This window comes from Moschus berezovskii, chromosome 1 (assembly GCF_049115385.1).
Source record: "Moschus berezovskii isolate FMDL1 chromosome 1, NW_MosBer_1.0, whole genome shotgun sequence".
Classification (NCBI taxonomy): domain Eukaryota; kingdom Metazoa; phylum Chordata; class Mammalia; order Artiodactyla; family Moschidae; genus Moschus; species Moschus berezovskii.
The window spans coordinates 44,160,899-44,181,333 of NC_142460.1; the positions used below are offsets into that span (position 1 = coordinate 44,160,899).

General features: G+C 35.3%; 1 protein-coding gene across 5 annotated transcripts in view; it reads left to right on the forward strand.

The window, feature by feature from the left end:
• ROBO2 (roundabout guidance receptor 2) overlaps positions 1-20,128 on the forward strand; it is a 699,021-nt gene extending 678,893 nt beyond the window's left edge. The window contains exons 24-28 of one of the 5 annotated variants that reach the window (XM_055424356.2): positions 2,290-2,472; positions 5,049-5,222; positions 12,003-12,275; positions 14,024-14,224; positions 15,982-20,128. In XM_055424356.2, coding sequence (XP_055280331.2) covers positions 2,290-2,472; positions 5,049-5,222; positions 12,003-12,275; positions 14,024-14,224; positions 15,982-15,983 — 833 coding nt within the window. In that variant the 3' untranslated portion in view covers positions 15,984-20,128. The remainder of the gene's footprint in view (positions 1-2,289; positions 2,473-5,048; positions 5,223-12,002; positions 12,276-14,023; positions 14,225-15,981) is intronic. The other 4 variants (XM_088836149.1, XM_088836153.1, XM_055400480.2 and 1 more) reach the window with 4 other exon arrangements.
• Positions 20,129-20,435: the final 307 nt, after the last annotated feature.

Consider the following 20,435-nt stretch of genomic DNA (forward strand, 5'->3'; position numbering starts at 1 on the left):
TAAACTATTATTATTTGATCGCCTTTGTCTGTTTTCCTTTGTTTTTGCATTTTCTCATGTCTCTGATTAAACTTATCCTATGGCTAAAGCTTTCCACAGACAAAAGGCAGGCAGAGGACATGTGGAACAAGGGTCTGCTCCATTTCAGAGATATGATATGCTATTGTATGCGCACTGTTTAAAGAACATAGGCGGTAGAGAGATTCAGTCTCTCTTAGACAGGTTTGAAGATGAAGTAGAATTAGGGTGATAAAAGAGATGATTTGGACTTCAAAGTTTGGTGGTGGGCACTAGAGTTAGTAGCAATCTAGAGATATGTCAAAGGAGTGAGAGATAGCAGGAGAGGTAACGAGGCACAGGCTCATAGAGGGATAGGACTGGAAAGGTAGGCTGCACTAGGTATTGAAGTACCTCAAATACTTCAGTTGGTGTTTAAGTGTATTGACAAACTAAGTAAGGTTTTGAATGGACACACAGAATTATGTGATAAGTGTTTCAGAAAAAAATAATTCATACAACAATGAGGAAGGTAGAAGGGACCAGAAAGAAATCAGGAGTGAAACTGGAGATATAGAAAAGGAGATGGTTGTCTGGAGAGTGCGTTTCAGTTAGTTGGCACAGATTTATTTGCAGATATTCAGCAGACATTTAGAAATACTGAAAATAGGACATAGGAAGGACCAGGAGACTGAGTTTTCCCATGTTTTGAAAATATCCTCGGTTCTAGGGTTTCATGTTCTATTGTGATCACTGGTTGAAGCACTTTGATTTTTTCTTATCTACTCTAGCATTATATTGCAAAGTTGATTGCATCATTTCTCCTTTCAATTTAGGCTGTTGGTCCTTGACTTGTGATTATTAACTCAGAAATGGTTCTCTCAGAGGAGGCTCTGTTGCTGGTGTTATCTTGGCTTCCTTGCAGTGGCCTGTGTCTAGGGAATTTGTTTGGAAAGAGAAAAGTGCATCTCCGTGCTTTTGGCAAATAGAATCAAAACTCTTATCTTTCTCTGCTACACTTAACACCCTTTTAACTTCTCTGATCCCTCTAACCCCTCTGGTTTCTGCTTTCTGTGTCATGAAAGTGCATGGACCCATGTTATTGCATCCTGGCACCTCAGCTAAAGGTACACTTTATCATGGCAACATTATACTGTTGTCTCTTAACTGTTAGAGGAAAGGGTGGACAAAATCTATGGCACTTAAATGCCATAATCTCAGTCTCTTTTATGTGAATATGTATTTGGTTTACTTAGAAATATTAACTAAGTTAATATTAGTATAATCTTAGTCTCTTTTTAAAAATTTGGGATAAGCAACACTTGGTATCTTTATTGTGTCATATATTAATTGTACATTAACTGAAATCTTGTAATATTAACTGTATTAATTGAGTACGGTCTCAGTGTGCTTTGGTCTAAAAAAAAGGATACAAGCATAAATGACTTGCTAAAATTAAGAATTATCATTTCTCAGTAGCATCTTGTTTTGCAACTCTTTACGCATAAAGCTGTGATTCTTTCCCTCTGTTGCCATTTTGCACTTTGTAGAAAAATCCATATTAATGTCGGTGGTTTTCTTTGTAATGTTTAATTTTCCAAAATAAAGATTAGTATTAAAGAGAAAACTGGAGTTCTTCAAATAATTGAAAAACAAAGAAATCATACTGAGCTTTGAAAATAATAGAACTTTACAAAAAGAAATATTTTGTTATATTCTATTTGTTCTGATATTATTTATGCATTTTTATTATTAGTTTTTATTATTTCCTGAGTAATCAAATTTTTATTTGAAAATCTTAAAATAATTCTAGCCCTTCTGCAGTAAGCAAGTGTACATTTCACTAAAATTATCACTAGTCTACATTAAATTTAAAATATATTCATACTGTTTGTACAACTGAGTTCTTGATAAGTTGACTTTAAATATGCTATACTTGATTTCAATAAAAATGTTATTCTTTGAATTCTAGGCCTTAGAATATACATAACAATTCTCTTTTAGAAAATAATTATGTAGCAATTTGAAAAACATCAGAATGGAGTCATAGGAAACATCTTATTCAGGGGTTGCAACCAGATACAAGTTTTAAGTGAGCTTAATTCTTCTCTACTAGAAATGTTTAAAACATGGATGATGTTTGCACGTGGCTGAAGAAATCTGGATGAAACCAGGTTTACCTCAAAGAAGAGTGAGGAGTAGACGAATCCTACTTGTTCATTAGTATAGTGTGTACAAGCCAATGAGCTGTTCAATATATACAACTCACTAGACAACTACATTTGTTTTTAGGTTCAATGGTAAATGGATGGGGCTCTGCATCTGATGAGGATCGTAACTTTTCTAGTCATAGATCTAGTGTAGGTAGCTCCTCAGATGGTTCCATCTTTGCCAGCGGCAGTTTTGCACAAGCACTGGTGGCAGCAGCAGATAAAGCTGGTTTTAGGCTGGATGGAACCAGCCTTACAAGAACAGGTTGGTGGACTCTGAGTCAACACTCTTTGCATGAGAGAATCTTTTCCTTGAACAATGAGCTATTGATCTCCTCTTCTTTCTCCTCACGTGTCTGACTGCAGGGCTTTCTTTAATCTGCATGGACACAGTCTGAATGCTCAGTTATTACCAGAACTCTCTTCTAATACTCCCCTTGCAGAGCCAAGAATAAGCTCCTACTCACCACCTTCCAGGGCTTCCCTCATAGCTCAGTTGGTAAAGAATCCGCCTGCAATGCAGGAGACCCTCGTTCGATTCCTGGATCGGGAAGATCCCCTGGAGAAAGGATAGGCTTCCCACTCCAGTATTCTTGGCCTTCCCTTGTGGCTCTCAGCTGGTAAAGAATCCTCCTCCAATGTGGGAAACCTGGATTCGATCCCTGGGTTGGGAAGATCCCCTGGAGAGGGGAAAGGCTACCTGGTACTCCAGTATTCTGGCCTGGAGAATCCCATGGACTCTATAGTCCATGGGGTCACAAAGAGTAGGACACAACTTTCACTTTTCACTTTCACTGCCTTTATTCCCCTTTCCCTTCAAAACTCTACTGATTAACTGGAATCTGCTTCCTTCTTCTATTACAGCCAAGCTGCAACTAAGATTGCCATTAAATTTTCAATAACTCACACTTTGCAAAATTCTCACACAATCAATAATGTACCCAGTGATTAACATTATTCAGCTTTTATCTCCATTACTTTCCTTTGCCCCGTTTCTTTCTGCAAATGCATTTTCTGGGAAGGCTTTCTCAGCATGGGGGGAATGGGTCTCAGGCTGTCAGTCTAACAGTTCAAATGGCTGGTGGTCTTAGTAGTTGTTTGGCTGTTAAGATTTTAATCCAATAATTTATTATTTGTTTTAAAGGATGCTAATTAAAAATACACCCACTGCATTTGCCAGTTGAATAAAATGATGATTACTTGTGTATCAAAAAAAATAAAATGATGATTACTTGTGTATTGTTCTGTAGCATAATTTAATTTGGGTTTCTGAAAATAATAATAATAATATAAAAGACCAGTTATGTAATTTTCCAGGTTTTTTATCATTAACTGGAAAATAAATATGTGATTCACTGTATTAATAGATTAGCAATTTTGTAATCATTTGTTTTACTGAACCAAATAGCTTTGGCATGATCCTGTTATTAATACGTGACTATGTGTATGTCTTAAATTCACATAGCAGAAAACTCTGGTATAAGAATTAAACTGAGCTACCTTACAAAACAAACTAATGAAATGCTACGTGCATTTTTGAAATCTTAATAGTATTCAAATAGTAAGGTAAAGATAAATGACTTTGACCCTTCACTAAACTCTCGGGTTATGAAAATGAGTCTTGGGAACTTTCTTTGAATTATACCACCATGTAACATTATACTATCTCTTTTGAGTATGCACTAGGTATCTACAAAGTAAGGAAGATTCTCCAGGCATTGCAGAGGTTTATTTTTCATATAGCATCTGAACTAAAATATGTTGTACTATAACAGTTATTTGAGTTTTCTTGCTTTATAAGGACTAAGTTAGAAACTTTATGTTGCCTGAGTGCTTTTTGTGGCATAGCTATAAGCAGAGCAGTAAGAAAGTGCAAGGAAACTAATAAATTAGAAGGCATAAGTACGTTTCTTGCATGTATGCTGATAGCTAATAAGGCATTAAGCAGTGTCATGTCACATTGACTTAAAATGTAACTACATACAATAATTTTGAATGAAATGAAAACATGCACAAGAAAATAAATATATGTACATAAACCTTCTCATGCCATAATAAACATATTATTAAACCCATAAGATGTTGAAGTTAACCTTTTGCCAGAATATATTTCCCGACATATTACACTAAGCTACAAGAAAAGGACATAGCACATTTCATTTTTCAATAAGAATTTGGAGTCTGCTCAGATAGTGTACTATTCATCAGAAAACACCTATTGCACTTTGGTGATTTTACAATGTGATTTTCAACTGCTATTTATCCTATACTATACACTAATGTTATTGAGTTTCTGCTAAAAGAAGTAGAAGTCATTGTGTATGTGTATGGGTGGTAACGTCAATTTAATATATGTGTCTGAGCAGACCTTTCATGTAAAATTTAAAATGCAATTACTACAGGACATTTTTCTTTGCTCAAAGAAAGTTCGTAAGATTCCAAGGGTGAAATTTGATTACACAAGACAGTACATAATTCACTTCAGAAGAAGCTTTCTTAATTTTAAGGAGTAAAAGCTGCACAAATTTGCATATATCTATGAAAATGTCACTAAGATTGCCAAGGTTAAATAAAAATATAATCAAGGAATATTGATTTGTGGTGAACTTGTTTCATATTCATTTGTTTGCATTTTTCAGTGGCTAGTATATTGGTTATAAAAACTGGACCAGAAAAATGCAAGAGGGCTTATTTTTTTCTATGGAGATGGACCGGTATTTTGTATGTTCAAATGACATCTCCAGGCAGCTTTAGAAGTTAGTCTTAGAGCGGAAATACAAGACAGAATCAGTGCCTTATAATAACATTCTCTATATCTTGTTCCCTTTGTTTACTTTTTAGGTAAAGCCTTTACCTCCTCTCAAAGACCTCGACCAACCAGCCCATTTTCTACTGACAGTAACACCAGTGCAGCCCTGAGTCAAAGTCAGAGGCCTCGGCCCACTAAAAAACACAAGGGAGGGCGAGTGGACCCACAACCAGCATTGCCTCACCGAAGGGAAGGAATGACAGATGGTAGGTTTGTTTTCTTCTCTCTGGTCTCCTAACTGAAGAGGCATGTTCTGTGAAATCATTAACTTAGCTTAAAGACACGATGGTAGATCAGGTATCACCCTGTTATGGAACCAGGCTGAACACCTGGCAGTGTAGTCTTGTTTCAATTAAACACCCCCTTTTCTTTAACAATCTGGATTTATTTCTGATTATCTAACCCCAAAAATATATGCCATCCTGCTTGGCAATGTTGATTTTTCTCCTCTTCTGGCATTTTTCCATTAGTGCTTTCTAACGACCATTCCTTTTTAAGATTAAGGAAGAAAACGTAAGTAGCATGTGCAGTCTCCATGTTGTTGACTCGTTTTTGAAGCTGAATTAAGATATCTTAGATGGTATTTCACTTTTGAAAAAGACTGTGATTTCCAGTTTATGAATTTTTAGATTTCATGAATTTTGGGGCTAAAAATATATTATAGACCATCTGGTTGATGGGTCAGTAAACTTCTTCTGAGAAATCCAGATAGTGTAGTGTCTGTGCAGCTATAGAAAAAAGTAAATGAATGGATATAACTGATTTCCAATAAAACTTCGTTGACAAAACAGGCAGTGGCTTACTTTGGCCCATAGCTTGCTGATTTATTTCAACTTTTTCACTTATATACAGCATCCAGTCTTTGAGTATTTGCTTAAATACTGCAGTTTCAGGAAACAAAATATTATTGGAAGTCATCCTTTTTCAATAATGAATAGTTCATCAACTCTGTTTTCAACTTAATTATCATATGTTTAAATATAGAGGGAAAAAGTATTTACACTGAAGTTTTATCCTAAGGAATATGTAAGATAATATATGTAAAGAGCCCAGTATAATGTCAGACGCAAAGGTAAATTTCTTCCCCCTTCTCTACACTATCTCCACTAAGCACACAAACTTTCCTGAGACAGCACTACCAAACATCGAAAGAATGGACCTAGCCACCCTGCTCATTAGAACCATCTGGGGAACTCTTAAAATATACCCTGGAGATTCTGATTTAATTGTTCTGGGGTGAAAACCAGTCATGAGTATTTTTAAAGCTCCACTGGAGAACCTAATATGCAGTGAGCTTTGAGAAGCTGTAACTGAGTTCTTGGCACTCTTCTCAGTCTCTTAGACTTAGCATTATAGGACAAGATGAGGCTTCCTTGGAAAGGAAGTATTTGCTCTTTATTGGGTTGAGGGTAGGTCTTTATCTGGCAGTCTCCATTGTGCTTTCTCTTGTCATTTTATAATGCAAAGAAGACTTTAAAAGCCCAAAATAACTTGTCTAAAAGCCTTCAGGTTTACTTATCTTTTCTGCTTCCTTTGTTTTCATTGGACAGTGTTTCTGTGGAATACAAGGGTTAAGGGTACAATCAAGATTTTGATTCTCGATAAGTAGATATCCTGTGGTGAGCAAAAATGTGTACCACCTCCTTTCTGCCCCCGAGGATCTGAAGATTAGTTGAGCACTTGATGCAGTCTATAGTGTTGATCTGATTCCTTCTAAATACAAAGGACTACTCACTGATACTCTATTACAAATCTCAGCATTAATAATTTTGTATGATTTTCCTGCTATGAATGTCATGAAGTGAGGGAAATATCCAGGGACTATATGGGTTTTTTTGTGACTTTGCCAAAATGTTTGAAGATCATATCCAGAATATGTGGAAGATATAAAATATAAATCAATAAAATAGCTCTTTTCTTTGTCCCTAAAACATTTTCCTTGCAAACTTTCTTCAGAATGTCTAGTTAAAGTAAGCTACCTCCTAGTTTAAAGCATGATCGATGTATTGCTTTTATTTCTAAAAAACAAATAGGTTCCTAAACATTCAAATTTACCAGCATTCCAAAAAGATTTTGGATTATGTGTCATTGGTAGATACATTCTGAAAGTACTGATATTTCAAAGCATATTTTGGTTCACAAGTGTTTGATCCAAAGACATTTTAGGTGTGATAAAGAAGATTTATTTTGGATTGCATTCTACAGGTTATCTTTAAGAATACTGTTATTTTACCACAGATGTTTTTGTCATAGTTTTTATATGGTATGAATCCATGCATCAGTAATAAGTTCATATGATTTGTATGTAAAATCAAACTGTTCTTTTGGGGAAGTTTAGTAGCACTTAATTTATAGATGTTTTACAGTAAAATTTTTGCATTATAGATTTTACAACAGTGTTTATGAATATATTAATCAGGGTAACTATTGATGGCTGCTGTACCAAACAGCTTCCATCCTGTCAGTGGCTTAGCATGGTAAGAGTTTATTTCTCACAGACACAGTGATTTATAAAGGTCAGGGGGCTCTCCTCGAAGTTGTAGTGTAAAGATATTTGCTTCTTAAATATTGATACCCTGTTATTTCCAAGATGGGACCTTCCTGGTTTCTGAGTGAGGGAAGACAGAACATAAGTGATTATCTGGAACGTTCTATGGCTAGTTAGTGACTCAGATGGTAAAGAATCTGCCTGCAATGTGGGAGACCCAATGTGGGAAGATCCCCTGGAGAAGGAACTAGCAACCCACTCCAGTATTCTTGCTTGGAGAATCCCACAGACAGAAGAACCTGGTGGACCACGGGGTTGCAAAGAGTTGGGCACAAGTGAGCGACTAGATGGGATGATGGCTAGTCCCGCAGGTGGTACATTCACTCCTTCATGGACTGGAACTCTGTCACATGGCATCAAACTAACTACTGGAGCAGGAATATTATTATTGTAGGCAGTATCAGTCTCTGTTTCAGAGGCTATGCAAAAACCCACACACATATTAAGAAATGTTCTTCCCCCTTGGATAAAGTCTCACCTAAGTAGGCATTGTTCAGTGCAAATCATCTATTCCATTTGCATAAACCAAAGAATATCCTTTAAAGTGAATACATTGACCAATGCTGAACAAAGGAGGCAAGAGATGTAGTTCTCTGTCAGCCTTTTTTCCCTAAATCATCACCTTGCAGCCTGTCCTCCCCTCATCCTAATATCTCTTCAGAGAAAGGGCTCTTTCCCAGCTCTGCCATGGAATAACTTTGACCATTGAGCAAATTAGTCATTATTCTACTCATTAATCTATTTGTTCGTAAATCTGTTCATTCAAATATTTATTAAACTCCTACCAAATGACAGGCATAGTGGGAACTATACAGACAAAATTCCCTGGCCTCCTGTAGCTTACATTCTGGTGAGAGAAGATAGATAAAGACCAACGTATATATAAAAGTGAAAAATAAAGGTATATAAGATGGTGGTGTCATGGAGGAAACAAAACATAGGAAGGAAGTTGAGAAATATAGACCTGAGGGAGATATTTTTAATGTAGAGTGCTCAGGGGAGGTCTTACCAAGAAGATGACATTTGAGAAAAGATTGGAAGATTACAGGAGAAAGAGCCATGCTTGTATCTGAGGAAAAGTCAATCCAGGAAATGAGAACAGCGAGTGGAATCCAGAAGTATTTAATGAAAAGGAAGAGGAACAGTGTGACTGAAGCAGTGTGTGTGCCCAATCACTCAGTCGTGTCTGTGACCCCATGGACTGTAGCTGAAGCAGAGAGAGCAACAAAATGAGTGTGAAGTCAGACAAGTCAGTGAGGACCATTTTTCTGAAGACCGTATAAGCCTCTGTAAGGACATCGGCTCTTTACTTTGAGAAAACAGTAATGGTGTGTGCACGCATGTGTGTGTGTGTGTGTGTGTGAGAGAGAGAGAGAGAGAGAGTGTGTGTGTGCATAAGGCAGGGGAGTTGCAGATTTTCCTTATGTTTTTATTAGAAAACAAATCATTCTGGATGCTATGTTGAGATAGCCTGAATGTGATTCTGTGTGGAATCAGACAGAAACTATTTAAGTAATGTAGGGAATAGGTGGTTGAGATCCATGCCAAGCTAGAATCAGTGGAAGCAATGAGAAAGGTTGAATTCTAAGTACGGAGGCAGAGCCCACAGATTAATGAAATTAGTAAAGGTATAAAGCAGGGAAGCCAAAGATTACTCCAGTCTTATGACCAGCTTGTAGTAATTGAGATGACGAACATTAGGGAGGAAACATTTTGCACAGGAAGTTCTAGAGCTCAGTTTCCAGGTGTGAAATTTGAGATGCTTCAGTTCAGTTCAGTTGAGTTGCTCAGTCGTGTCCGACTCTCCGCGACCCCATGAATCACAGCACGCTAGGCCTCCCTGTCCATCACCAACTCCTGGAGTTCACTCAAACTCATGTCCATCAAGTCGGTGATGCCATCCAGCCATCTCATTCTCTGTCGTCCCCTTCTCCTCCCGCCCCCAACCTTTCTCAGCATCAGAGTCTTTTCCAGTGAGTCAACTCATCACATGAGGTGGCCAAAGTATTGCAGTTTCAGCTTTAGCATCAGTCCTTCCAATGAATACCCAGGATTGATCTCCTTTAGAATGGACTGTTTGGATCTCCTTGCAGAACAAGGGACTCTCAAGAGTTTTCCCCAACACCACAGTTTTCCCATGGTCATGTATGGATGTGAGAGTTGAGATGCTTACTAAACATCAAATCAAACTCTCCAATATGGATTTACTTAAGATAAATCTGGAGTTCATGGAAGGAGAGACCCAGGCTGGAGATATTTGATCTCTTTATACCTATTTTTCTTACCTAAAGAAGAGTATAATAATGACACACATATCACTGGATTGTTGTGCCTGACAGTTGCAAATTCTCAGTAGGCCAGTAAGAGTCTCTTGGTGAATTGATTTAGTTGAAATGAATCAACAGAGAAATGAATAATAAATTTAATTTAAGTAAACATATTTGATTACATTCTTTCATTTTTTCCACAGCCATTCTTAATCTCATCTTTTTTTCCAATTTGTTTATTTCAATGTGCTTTCAATGTTCTTTCATCTTAGACTATACAAACTCCAAGGATATTACTTAATTGTGTAGCCATATAATTTCAGGTTAAATTAAATAGTAATCAGAATTTTAGCTAGCATAAGTAGATGCCATTTTGGCCATTTTAAAAATTAAGCTGCTCTGATGGAGAATAAAAATCAATGACAAAGATATGTTATTTTAGAAGCAAATGTAATAATTTCCCCCCAACTGGCAGTCTTAAGTCCAATAACTCAAGTAAAATAATTAGTTTGCATTTATAATAATACAAACTGAAGGAAATCAGTATTGAGTATAGAGGAAGCACCAAACTCTTTGGTGAATTATTCAACAAACAGATCTCTCAATATTGGATTAGCTTTTCATTTTGAAAGAAATGTTCCAATTGCAACTCTGTTCTCCCAGATAGAAACCAAGTTCCCTTCAATAATTAGTAATTCATAATCTAACAAGATGATGTACTTAAGAACTGGGAATGCTGCGCCAGTGTAGGAACTCCCCAAGTAAATCCTGAGGAGATTTTCATTGTCAGTTCAATGAAGGTCAATATTAGTGTGCTCATAATGGAGAATATGAAACATCTTAAGAAAGTTTTAAAGGAGCAACTTAACCTTCCTTAAAGAAACTATCTTGTGTACACAAGAAATTTATACTTTCTCCTTTTGAATTTCATAAACAATATTATTAGAGACAAGTGCACCATTGCTAAGGTGGCATGGGAAATAATTATCTGTTTTATATACATTATCCTCTATTAATGATACAAGTATGTGTATTGTCTATGATAATTGATCTTGGTGAACAAATAATATAGCTATTGATACTCTAAGGATGAACAAAGAAGTTTGCAACAACATTCCAGAAAAATGAGGAGGAAATAATCCAAAGGAACGTTAGAATGTTTAGAAGATCTCAAAATCTTCAGTAAAGTAATATTAGTATAGGACTAGTATAACAGTATACATTATCTAATAGAACTATAATACTTAAAGAAATATGAAAAAAAGCGACTATGATTTCACAATTGAAGACATTTAAATTATAGAAGTGTCATGGTCTAACCAGCTAATAAGAGAAAAATGAAAAATTAGCTAGGTATTTGAACTTTTAATTTTTTCATATATTTAATGTAAAGAGCTTTTATGAAAAATGATTTATTCCACTACATCTCAGTTTTTCATGATGCATTGCCTTCTCTAGCACCATGAAGCATATTCTATCTAAAATCTGAACATTGGTTATTACTTATTAAAATTAATACATTGGAAGATCATAATATATTAGTTGTAACTCATTAGCTAACTCATGAAACGAACAGCCAGAATTGGTTGTCAGGCAGAATGTTAATTGCATTTAATAAATGTTAGCTTAACACTTTGACTGTTGTTGAATGTGCCATATACACGAATAAGAGCAGTCTTACGCTGTGTATGATACAGCATACAGTTCTTAATTTCCCAAGGGCAACATTTCCTAGGGAGATTGACAGGGCAGCTTTTATTCTTCCCAGGGTCTTTTATTAACACAGCTGCTAGAATTTCTGGTTGTTTTGTGTCCTAGTATTCTACTTTGGGGAGGTGGCAGTGGAGAATGGATTCAAGATGGAGAAATCATAAACTGTCCTTTACACCTTGAACATCAGCCTCCATGTGCAATTGAAAACACTCACCATGTACAATAGTTGGAGAAAATCGGTTGATTTTATTCCAAAGGCACTGTGATCAAAGGATAGCAAAGAGATCGATAATATCCATTTCAGATATAAATAACTGACCTTTCCTCTCCAAAATTTATTTTGTATGGGTGATACCTTTAGGAGGGCGACGTTTTTCTTTTTTCTTCATCTTGAATTAAAACCTGTATTTTTTTTTATTACATTTTAGTTTATTCTAAACATTATTCAAAATTTTTAGATCTTCCACCACCACCAGATCCCCCTCCAGGTCAGGGTTTAAGGCAGCAGATAGGCTCGAGCCAGCATGCTGGTAACGTGGAAAATTCAACAGAGAGAAAAGGAAGCTCTCTGGAGAGACAGCAAGCATCCAACTTAGAAGACACAAAGAGCTCTTTGGATTGTCCAGCTAAAACATCCCTAGAGTGGCAGCGACAAACCCAGGAATGGATAAACTCCACTGAACGCCCAGAAGACATACGGAAAGCCCTCCACAAACAAGGTGTTGGACCAGGTGTGTTCTACACAGTCCCAAGAAAGTGTGGACTTTTACCTTTTTTTTTTCTACCAGGTATTTTGGAAATGCCAGTTGTTTAAGGGCATCTGAAATGCATTTGCCTTGAATCACTAATTGAAGTTGGAATTCACAGCAGAGCTCACCTGCGCTTCCCTTAAGGCTGAGTCCAGTAGGGGTCCCTCCTCAAGTTAACCTCTGCATAGGGTTTTTGAGCCCAAGAGACATCGGGCTTCATCTGTAATGCTCAGGAAACCATTTGATTTTTTTTTCCTTTGCCATTTTTGTTTGTATTGCATACTTTTAAGACCACTAAACGATCTTTAGTATCAATTGAATCTCTGTCTTCAACCAATTTGTCCATTTTGACTGAAGTAACTAGTCATTTTTAGAGAACTCACTTCAGTCAAATTGGTAAGTTAATGGAAATAACAAAGTTGCAAATAAACAGACAATCACAGAATTCTCATATTAGAAAAGGTTAAACTGGCACCTGCACTTGCTCCAACTGATTAAATTGAGTTGATTATTAGCACTTCAATGGGAAATGTTTTTGCTTATAAATCAAGCTTGCTGGAAATGTCACAAAATGTTTCATCGTTTGCAGTTGGATTTTTTTTTTTTTTTGGTGGAGGTATGTTTAACCAGTTATACAAATCATTTCTGCAACATCTCTTCTTATGTCAGAATTCATTGAGTATTAAAACATACACACACACACACACACATATATTGAAAGTTTCCTTACACATTCTTTGATTTATTTGGACTCAGTCTTTTTTGGATATGTCCTCTACTCATGCATTTTCAATAATTTTGTCACAACTTGGTGCTTAAAGTTTTAGCTTGAAATGTAGTTAGGAAAGAGCCAAAATATTAATATTTAGATTTAGTGGAACATTTAGGAAGCTTACATCATTAAGGCTGTAAAAGAAAAATCATGTGATCCTTGTTTTTAAAGCTATCTAAAAAGAGAAATACTAAATCCAGTTAGCATATTTTTTGGTCATCTAATCACAGTAATGATAACTCATACCTATAAAGAGAAAAGAAACAGAGGGGTGGAGAGGAAGAGAGATGGGGGAAAAATGAAAGAAGGAAGAGAAAAAGAGGGAGAAAAACAGTAGTATTTCAAAGTATTAAGTGTTTAGTAATGCACGCCATGAATTATTTTTAAAGAGACGGTACATAAAAAGGATAGGAACATTATTTATTAAAATGAATGAGTTTCTCTTTCCTTTTTTAAGGAAATAAACAGCTTTTCAAATAGTGTATTTCTATTCAAAGAAGCAATAGAAATTTAAGAATCTTAGTTTATTAACTAACATATAGTTCCTTATCTAAATTGAGAAAATGTTGCCATAATTTAAGACAAAAACCATGTTCCTTCCATCTTAATGAAAAAATTAAATTTCAGCCCCATTGAACCCAGAAATTATTCCCAGAAAAGATTTTGTCAAACAATACAGTCATTATATGCAAATCTCTTTTATAATGAATTTAAATTTTGCAAATAATACATGACATTATATACTTAGCCCAAGATCTCTTTTAATTTAATCCTGCCTCAGTTCCTGTTGTAGGAAATGTTGCCTGAACATAGAAATTCCTTTAATATCTGGGTCTTGTTAAATTCTTCTTAATTTTACTAAAGAGTGAAATGATAAAGCCTAGCTTGAGCTTAAAGCTAAATTTGTTTTGCCTCTTGTAGCTGTTCACCTAAACCCATTACATTCCCTTTTTTTCAGAGGAGACGTTGGTGCCCTACAGCAAGCCCAATTTCCCATCTCCAGGGGGTCACAGCTCGTCAGGAACGGCTTCTTCTAAGGGATCCACTGGACCTAGGAAAGCCGATGCTTTGAGGGGAAGCCACCAACGCAATGCCAGCGACCTTCTTGACATAGGATATATGGGCTCAAATAGTCAAGGACAGTTTACAGGTGAATTATGTAAGTGCCTTAGGGCATTTAAAAGGCTGTGGTGATTCAGAGAGAAAACTGGACGAATAGCGTAAGGGAGAAAAATGTTTTCCTTGACGCTCTTAGAATATCTGATGGGTCTGAAAACCAAACTGATGAGAGAGATTAAAAGGGGAAAAAACATACAGATTTTATTGAATTTTTACATGAACATGGGAGCCTTCACAAGAGAATGAAGACTCAAAGAAGGGACCAGAGTAGTAAACTTTTGGCTCCTTTAGACAAAGAAACAGTAAATGTGTGAGAATTTAAAAAGAGGTTTGGGCTGGGGGTAGTAAAGGGTGAAGAAGTAACTAAGGGTGAGTTTAACAAGGATTTGACAAGAATATCTTCCTTCCTCATGGTACAGGGCAGGTATCTGTCACATAGTTTTTATCATCATCCTCCAGGGAAGGGTGAGGTGGGAGAGGTTAGAATGCTCTTTATGCTTCTGCTATTTTTTTTTTTTTCAAACTCCCTCACTGTAAGATATCCAGTATGCTAAGTTACCATATTTTGAAGTATGTCCTGAATCCTATCAATAACACTGCCACAGTAAACAGATTTCAAAATTGTAGAAAGCTTGCTTTACAATGAGAAAAAATTAACTTATGATTTTAAGCAGTTTTGGTTATAATAAAGACTATTGCTGTTTCTATCAGTCAAATAAACATTTCTTCTGTCTCAATCTTGGATTTTTCTGTACAAAAATTATAGAAGTTAGGCAATTAATTTTAATACTTACATGTTAATTGAATATAGTTTTTTTGTAGTTTTCTTTGCCTGTTTAACTGAGCACAATAGGGAAATAGTGGCCCGTTGGTAGTTTTAAAGAACCTTCTTGGGAATTCCTCATCCCCTAGTCGCTCTTCATTTTTTAATTTCGTATATTTAGGAAGTCAGCCTTGAAAAGTTCATCATTGATTTTAGTTAATTTGTAGTACTTTGATTACAATAACATATAAATGTCTCTTTTTGATAAAGAACTGGCATTGGTAGTTAATATAATTAAACTACTTTTTAAGTATAAAGTACTAGAGAAAGAACGGATTTGTGTTCACAAATGTGTGTTTGTCACACACATAAAAAGCATCGAATTCTTTGTGTTCATTGCATCATGAAAGTTACCAATTTCACTAACCAGTGTCAGAATTATATTTTCAACTGCTTCCTTGAATTCAGTCTTTCTGAAGGAATAGCTCTGAATTCCAGTCTTCTCAACCTTGTCTGGTTATGTGAGAAAAGAAAGGAAACTGCCTTCCTGACTCTCTGCCCTAATCTAAAGCATTGTGTTCCTCTTAGGCTCTCATTACTCTGATGCTCAGCCTGGGGAATGCCATAAGATAATGAAAGCGGAAATTACTTTCGAAACTGTAAATTTCTTTCATTTTAATTAATGGGAGTTATCATTGTTACCTGTTACTAATCTGATTATAATTAAGATGTGTTTATCATTTTAATCTGATTCAGGACTACTTGAATTTTACTGTAACTATTATATGGGAGTAATTATAGGCTCATAAGAAATGTAAAAATGATTTACTTGGATTTTAAGTCTCGAAATTTTACAGTGTTCTTTGTCTTCCCCTTTCCAAAATCAAAAATTTTTAAATTCACAACCTCACAAAATCCAAGATGTCATCTTCATCTATTATCTGTTTGCCTTGCTTTTTGTTATGCTGATCAAGATAAAGAATACTTAATTTAAATGCAAACTTATTTTTGTTTTTGTTTTAATCTCTTCGCAGAGTAACTGAGAGGAGACATGCAAAGCTGCTCTGAAAGACCATCAGGTCTGAACTCATGGAAGTGATAACACTAAACAGTGCAATGAACAATTTCTTTATTTATGTACTATTAAAGGAACTGTAAATGCAATGTAAAGACACACAGCCACACATATCCCACAGATATTTTACTTGTGTTCTTCTCTTAAGTACACCACCCACCTTAACTCTTTCTTGTCAGGAGTATATAAAAAAGAAAGAATACAAAGCTCGCCCTCCAGGAAGAAAAGGATTTTCCTCTGTATATAATTTCTTTCGTGCATTGCTATGCAAGCTCACTCTTTTTAGCTCTGTTCATATTATTGTCTGTTCTTATTGGTCTGTTGTACTATATGTGAATTAATAGGCTGTGGTGCCATATATTAACTTTTAATTGTGTAACTTTTATGTTTAAATTTTGCACTGCAATTTTATTTGGTGATAAGCACAAATCTCTACTCCTCGTGACATGAAGAAAAAGACTGAATGTGAAGGGAGTTTCTGTACTGTAAGCTAGGTTGGATAATGCTGGTTGTAACCAATGACATTAGGGGGGTTTCAGTTGGGGTGTAGAAATAGGAAGATGCAAAGGAACAGTGATGTTGGCTAAGTCTTCTTTGAACATCAGGGACTGAGTCAATAATAAAAAAAAAAAAGAAAAACAGTTATGTGGCTTTTACTATTGGTAAGAACAGGGGTCAAAAGAAGGAAGTTGAAGTCCTAAAACTGAATAGGCATTAAAATATACAGGTAGCAATGATGTACTAAACTTGCTTTTTAAAAAAGGAAATTAAAGTTATGTTTAGAAACAACTTTACCTGTCATTGTAATTGACCTGTCTCAGAATTACAACAAGCAAAAGGAAATTAGTGTGTTTCACAAGAGCTGTATTTATATTACAGTTTTTTTAAAAAGCATTGTCTGAATTACCATAACTAATCTCTCCAATTCATTAAGTCAGAATATAATATGAAGTTCCCCAAGGAAACAAATAAAATGAATTCTAGAATATCTAGCAAATAGTTAAAAAAGCAATTTATTATTAGGACATACTTGGGCTGCTTCCAAATACAAAAACTCTATGGCAATATCTTGTTTCATCTTTCTAATACATGTACAGTACATGCTAGAGGATAGAGCTGCATCACTTAAATTCATGACTTTTTAAAAATAATGCAGTCTATTTGCAACTTTGTGTTTCATTTGATTAAGAAGTGAAGTTTATGCCACCAAATGTATAGCCAAATTGTAAGTGCTTAAAAAGCAGTGTTCAGAGTCTGTTCAGTTCACAGTAAGTAGATTTATTGGAATAAATCTTTTATGGTTCATTCTCAGAAATTGGCTACCAACTAAAAAATGTTTGACCCATTTTGAATGAGTAAATCGAAAAGAATAATTTTAAAGAAGAACAATGCATGTTTATACACTTTTTAAATAAAACCAAACCTCATAAGTGGACATTAATAACAGTGTCCTGCCTCATTTGTTTTCACGACTTTGAGAACCAGAAGTTCCTGAACATCAGTCATGTATCATCCAAATGAAGATGACTTTGAAATATATATTAGCTACTGTACATGTATAGTCAATCAGTCAAGTAGAAGAGAAATTTCCTGAAATTCCCACTTGTGACATTTTTCCACGTGCTACCTACACAATTGTAAATTATATTTCTAGTTATGCTTTCTCATGTTTGTCCTATGATATGTTCAGTAGTTGGTACTTTGAAAAATATTCACTATGATGGTTAGATCAGTTCTAAAATACGGGACCAGTTTGAATGACAATTCATACTCCGTGCATTATTGGCTCAGTCACCAACTGTGTATCATACTGTTATAGCAAAGGGAGGAACCTAGTTAAACGTTTCCATCTTTTTTGTTCCCTAAGGCTGCACCAACACAGGCAAGCGTAAAGGAACATGAAGTTCTTTATGGGCCCCCTACATCTTCTTGGTCCCATGTAGTTCATTTCTACACTGAAGAGAAAAAGAATTCTGAGACACACTTCTTATTCCCTTTGTCATCTTTCTACCATCAGTGCCTGAATTTTAATGCAGTTTGATTTCTCTGGGACAGAGAGACTGGGGATGATGAGAAGTTTCCGTGAAGAATGAATACATACCTATATGCAACTGTAGGATGTGAGGAATTTAGTTTTTTATTTATGTAATCCCCTGCTTCATCTCTTTCTATTTAAATGCAAAGTTTTGTTAATATTTTGGTTCCTTCTTTATGCTTCATGTTCCTCTATAACCCAAGTTAGCCTGAAACTTTAATTCATTACAGATACTACACACAGACTTTTACCCCTGGTAACTGGCAGGTGTATGTGGCTAATAAACAAAGATTTTAAAACAGAGTATGTGTATGGGACTTCTGGAGTAATCCAGCACATAGTATCATACCTTCAGTTCATAAAAATTAACTGTGTTGGTTAGAGTATGTCAGGCATTATGATTACTTGGAATGTTCTTTTACAATAGATCAAATTCCCCATTTAGTCTAGTTTTAGATTAATTGGCTAATATTGCACCCAAAATATTCTCCTCCTGTAGATATAAAGCAAGAAAAAATACTGTGGCTACCCACATGAATTCAGGAAGACTACCAAAAATCAAAACCTTTGTCACCTTGCTATATGTAAAAAACTTCCAGTAAGTGTAAGTCAGAATGTCATGAGAGCTACCATGACTTTTTTCATTTGGAAGCCAGTTAAATGATTGGAAATTCACAGAGCTCACTCTTGTGCAGGTTAAATAGAGGACTGCCTAAGCTGTCAGAAGGAAGTCTAGGTAGGAGAATGTAATCTCATCTTGCCCTCACAGGCAACCCTGCTGTATCATCATGCCTCACATGAGAATAGCTCCATCTTAACATGCACAGTCTGCATTGGGGGCAGCGGCCGAATTAGTATCCAACTCATGTATGCCTCAGGGTAGGCAATCAGAGTGGCCCTACCCATTCTCCAGTTCTCCCCCAGGCCAAATTTAAAGTACGGGGATATGAAAACAGCTGATTTCTTCACAAGATTTGAATCCAGTTCAATGGTGAATATAAGAAAATGAAGACCAGCATTTACAATACCCTGTAATCAAAGGGAAGTAAAAACATTGCAAGTTGATTTTCTCGGGGTAACAAAACATTAAATGGTGTTCTATGTCATAACCTACTGCTCTATTTAAGTATACTTTAATGGGTTTTGAGGTGAAAGTTTGTATGAGTTTAATAGAACACCTCCAGATTTCTATTCAACAAAGTTATGTAATTGCCCGTTGACAACTTAATTATAATACGAAGGAGCTCTAAGCTATGGTTTATCTTCTCCACTGGAAAGTGATTGTGTGTCAGTATTAAAGATATGCAGAACCATAACATTCACTAATTTGTTCACCTGCTTCTGTATCCTGTATTTATAGAATTACTTGACAAGAATTGGTGTAAAGCAACATGTCTTTCCACATTATCTTAGAGGTGAAGTTAACTTTTCTTTTGCTTCTCTATGATATGTACTTCAAATGAAACACCATACTTTTTTTAACGAAGTTCAATTTACTAATTTTTCTGATCTCATACTTTTCAAAAGCATTTATTGTGACTTTAAAGTGTTGCAAGATAAGGGATTTTGTGGCCGTGGGTAGACTTTTTATACTTTGTTTTATAGATGGATTTTTTTTAATTGTAGTTTGTTTAAGTCACCAAACAGCGTCCAAAATCTTAATGTGTTTCATTTGATGTTGTTAGATCAGAAAAGAAATTGGCATAAAATTGGTTAATAGTATTGTCAAAGAATTGTGTATTGTGTACTCACTGGGAAAAAAAATAAAATATATTCACATTTCAAATTTGTAAAAAAGCCATTTATGTAAAACAGACTTGCTTGCTTTGATTTGTAGACAAATCAAAAACAGACCATTTTGTCACTTTTAGAATTCGACATTAATATTTTATGATCAAATGCATAATCTCATTTTCTCATTTGGTTATGGATTGGGTGGTGATTAATAGAAATTGGTATTAATGTATAGCAAGTGACTAAAAGTCATTGATGAAAAATGTTAAAAGCATTTGAAATTATAGATCCCACTCTATGAGCATTGCTTTAGTGATCTGATCTTCCCCACCCCATGAAGTCCTTCAGATAGATACAATATAAAATTTTTGGCTGCAAAAGTATTTAACATTATTTTGATATTATTTTATTAAATAATTGCTTTTTAAATATAATTAAGTGTGAAAATTGGAAGAAAATGGGTATTTCTTAATTGCTTTAGAATAATTCATGAAAAATTTTTTAAGATGATGGATGTCAAACAGTTATCTTAGGGACTGGGTAGAAAAGAAAAATTCTCTTAATCTATTGTACTTCATAAATACTTCATTCTTTTTCACTAAGTACAATTATAGGATCAGATGCTTTCTAAAAATAAAAAGGAC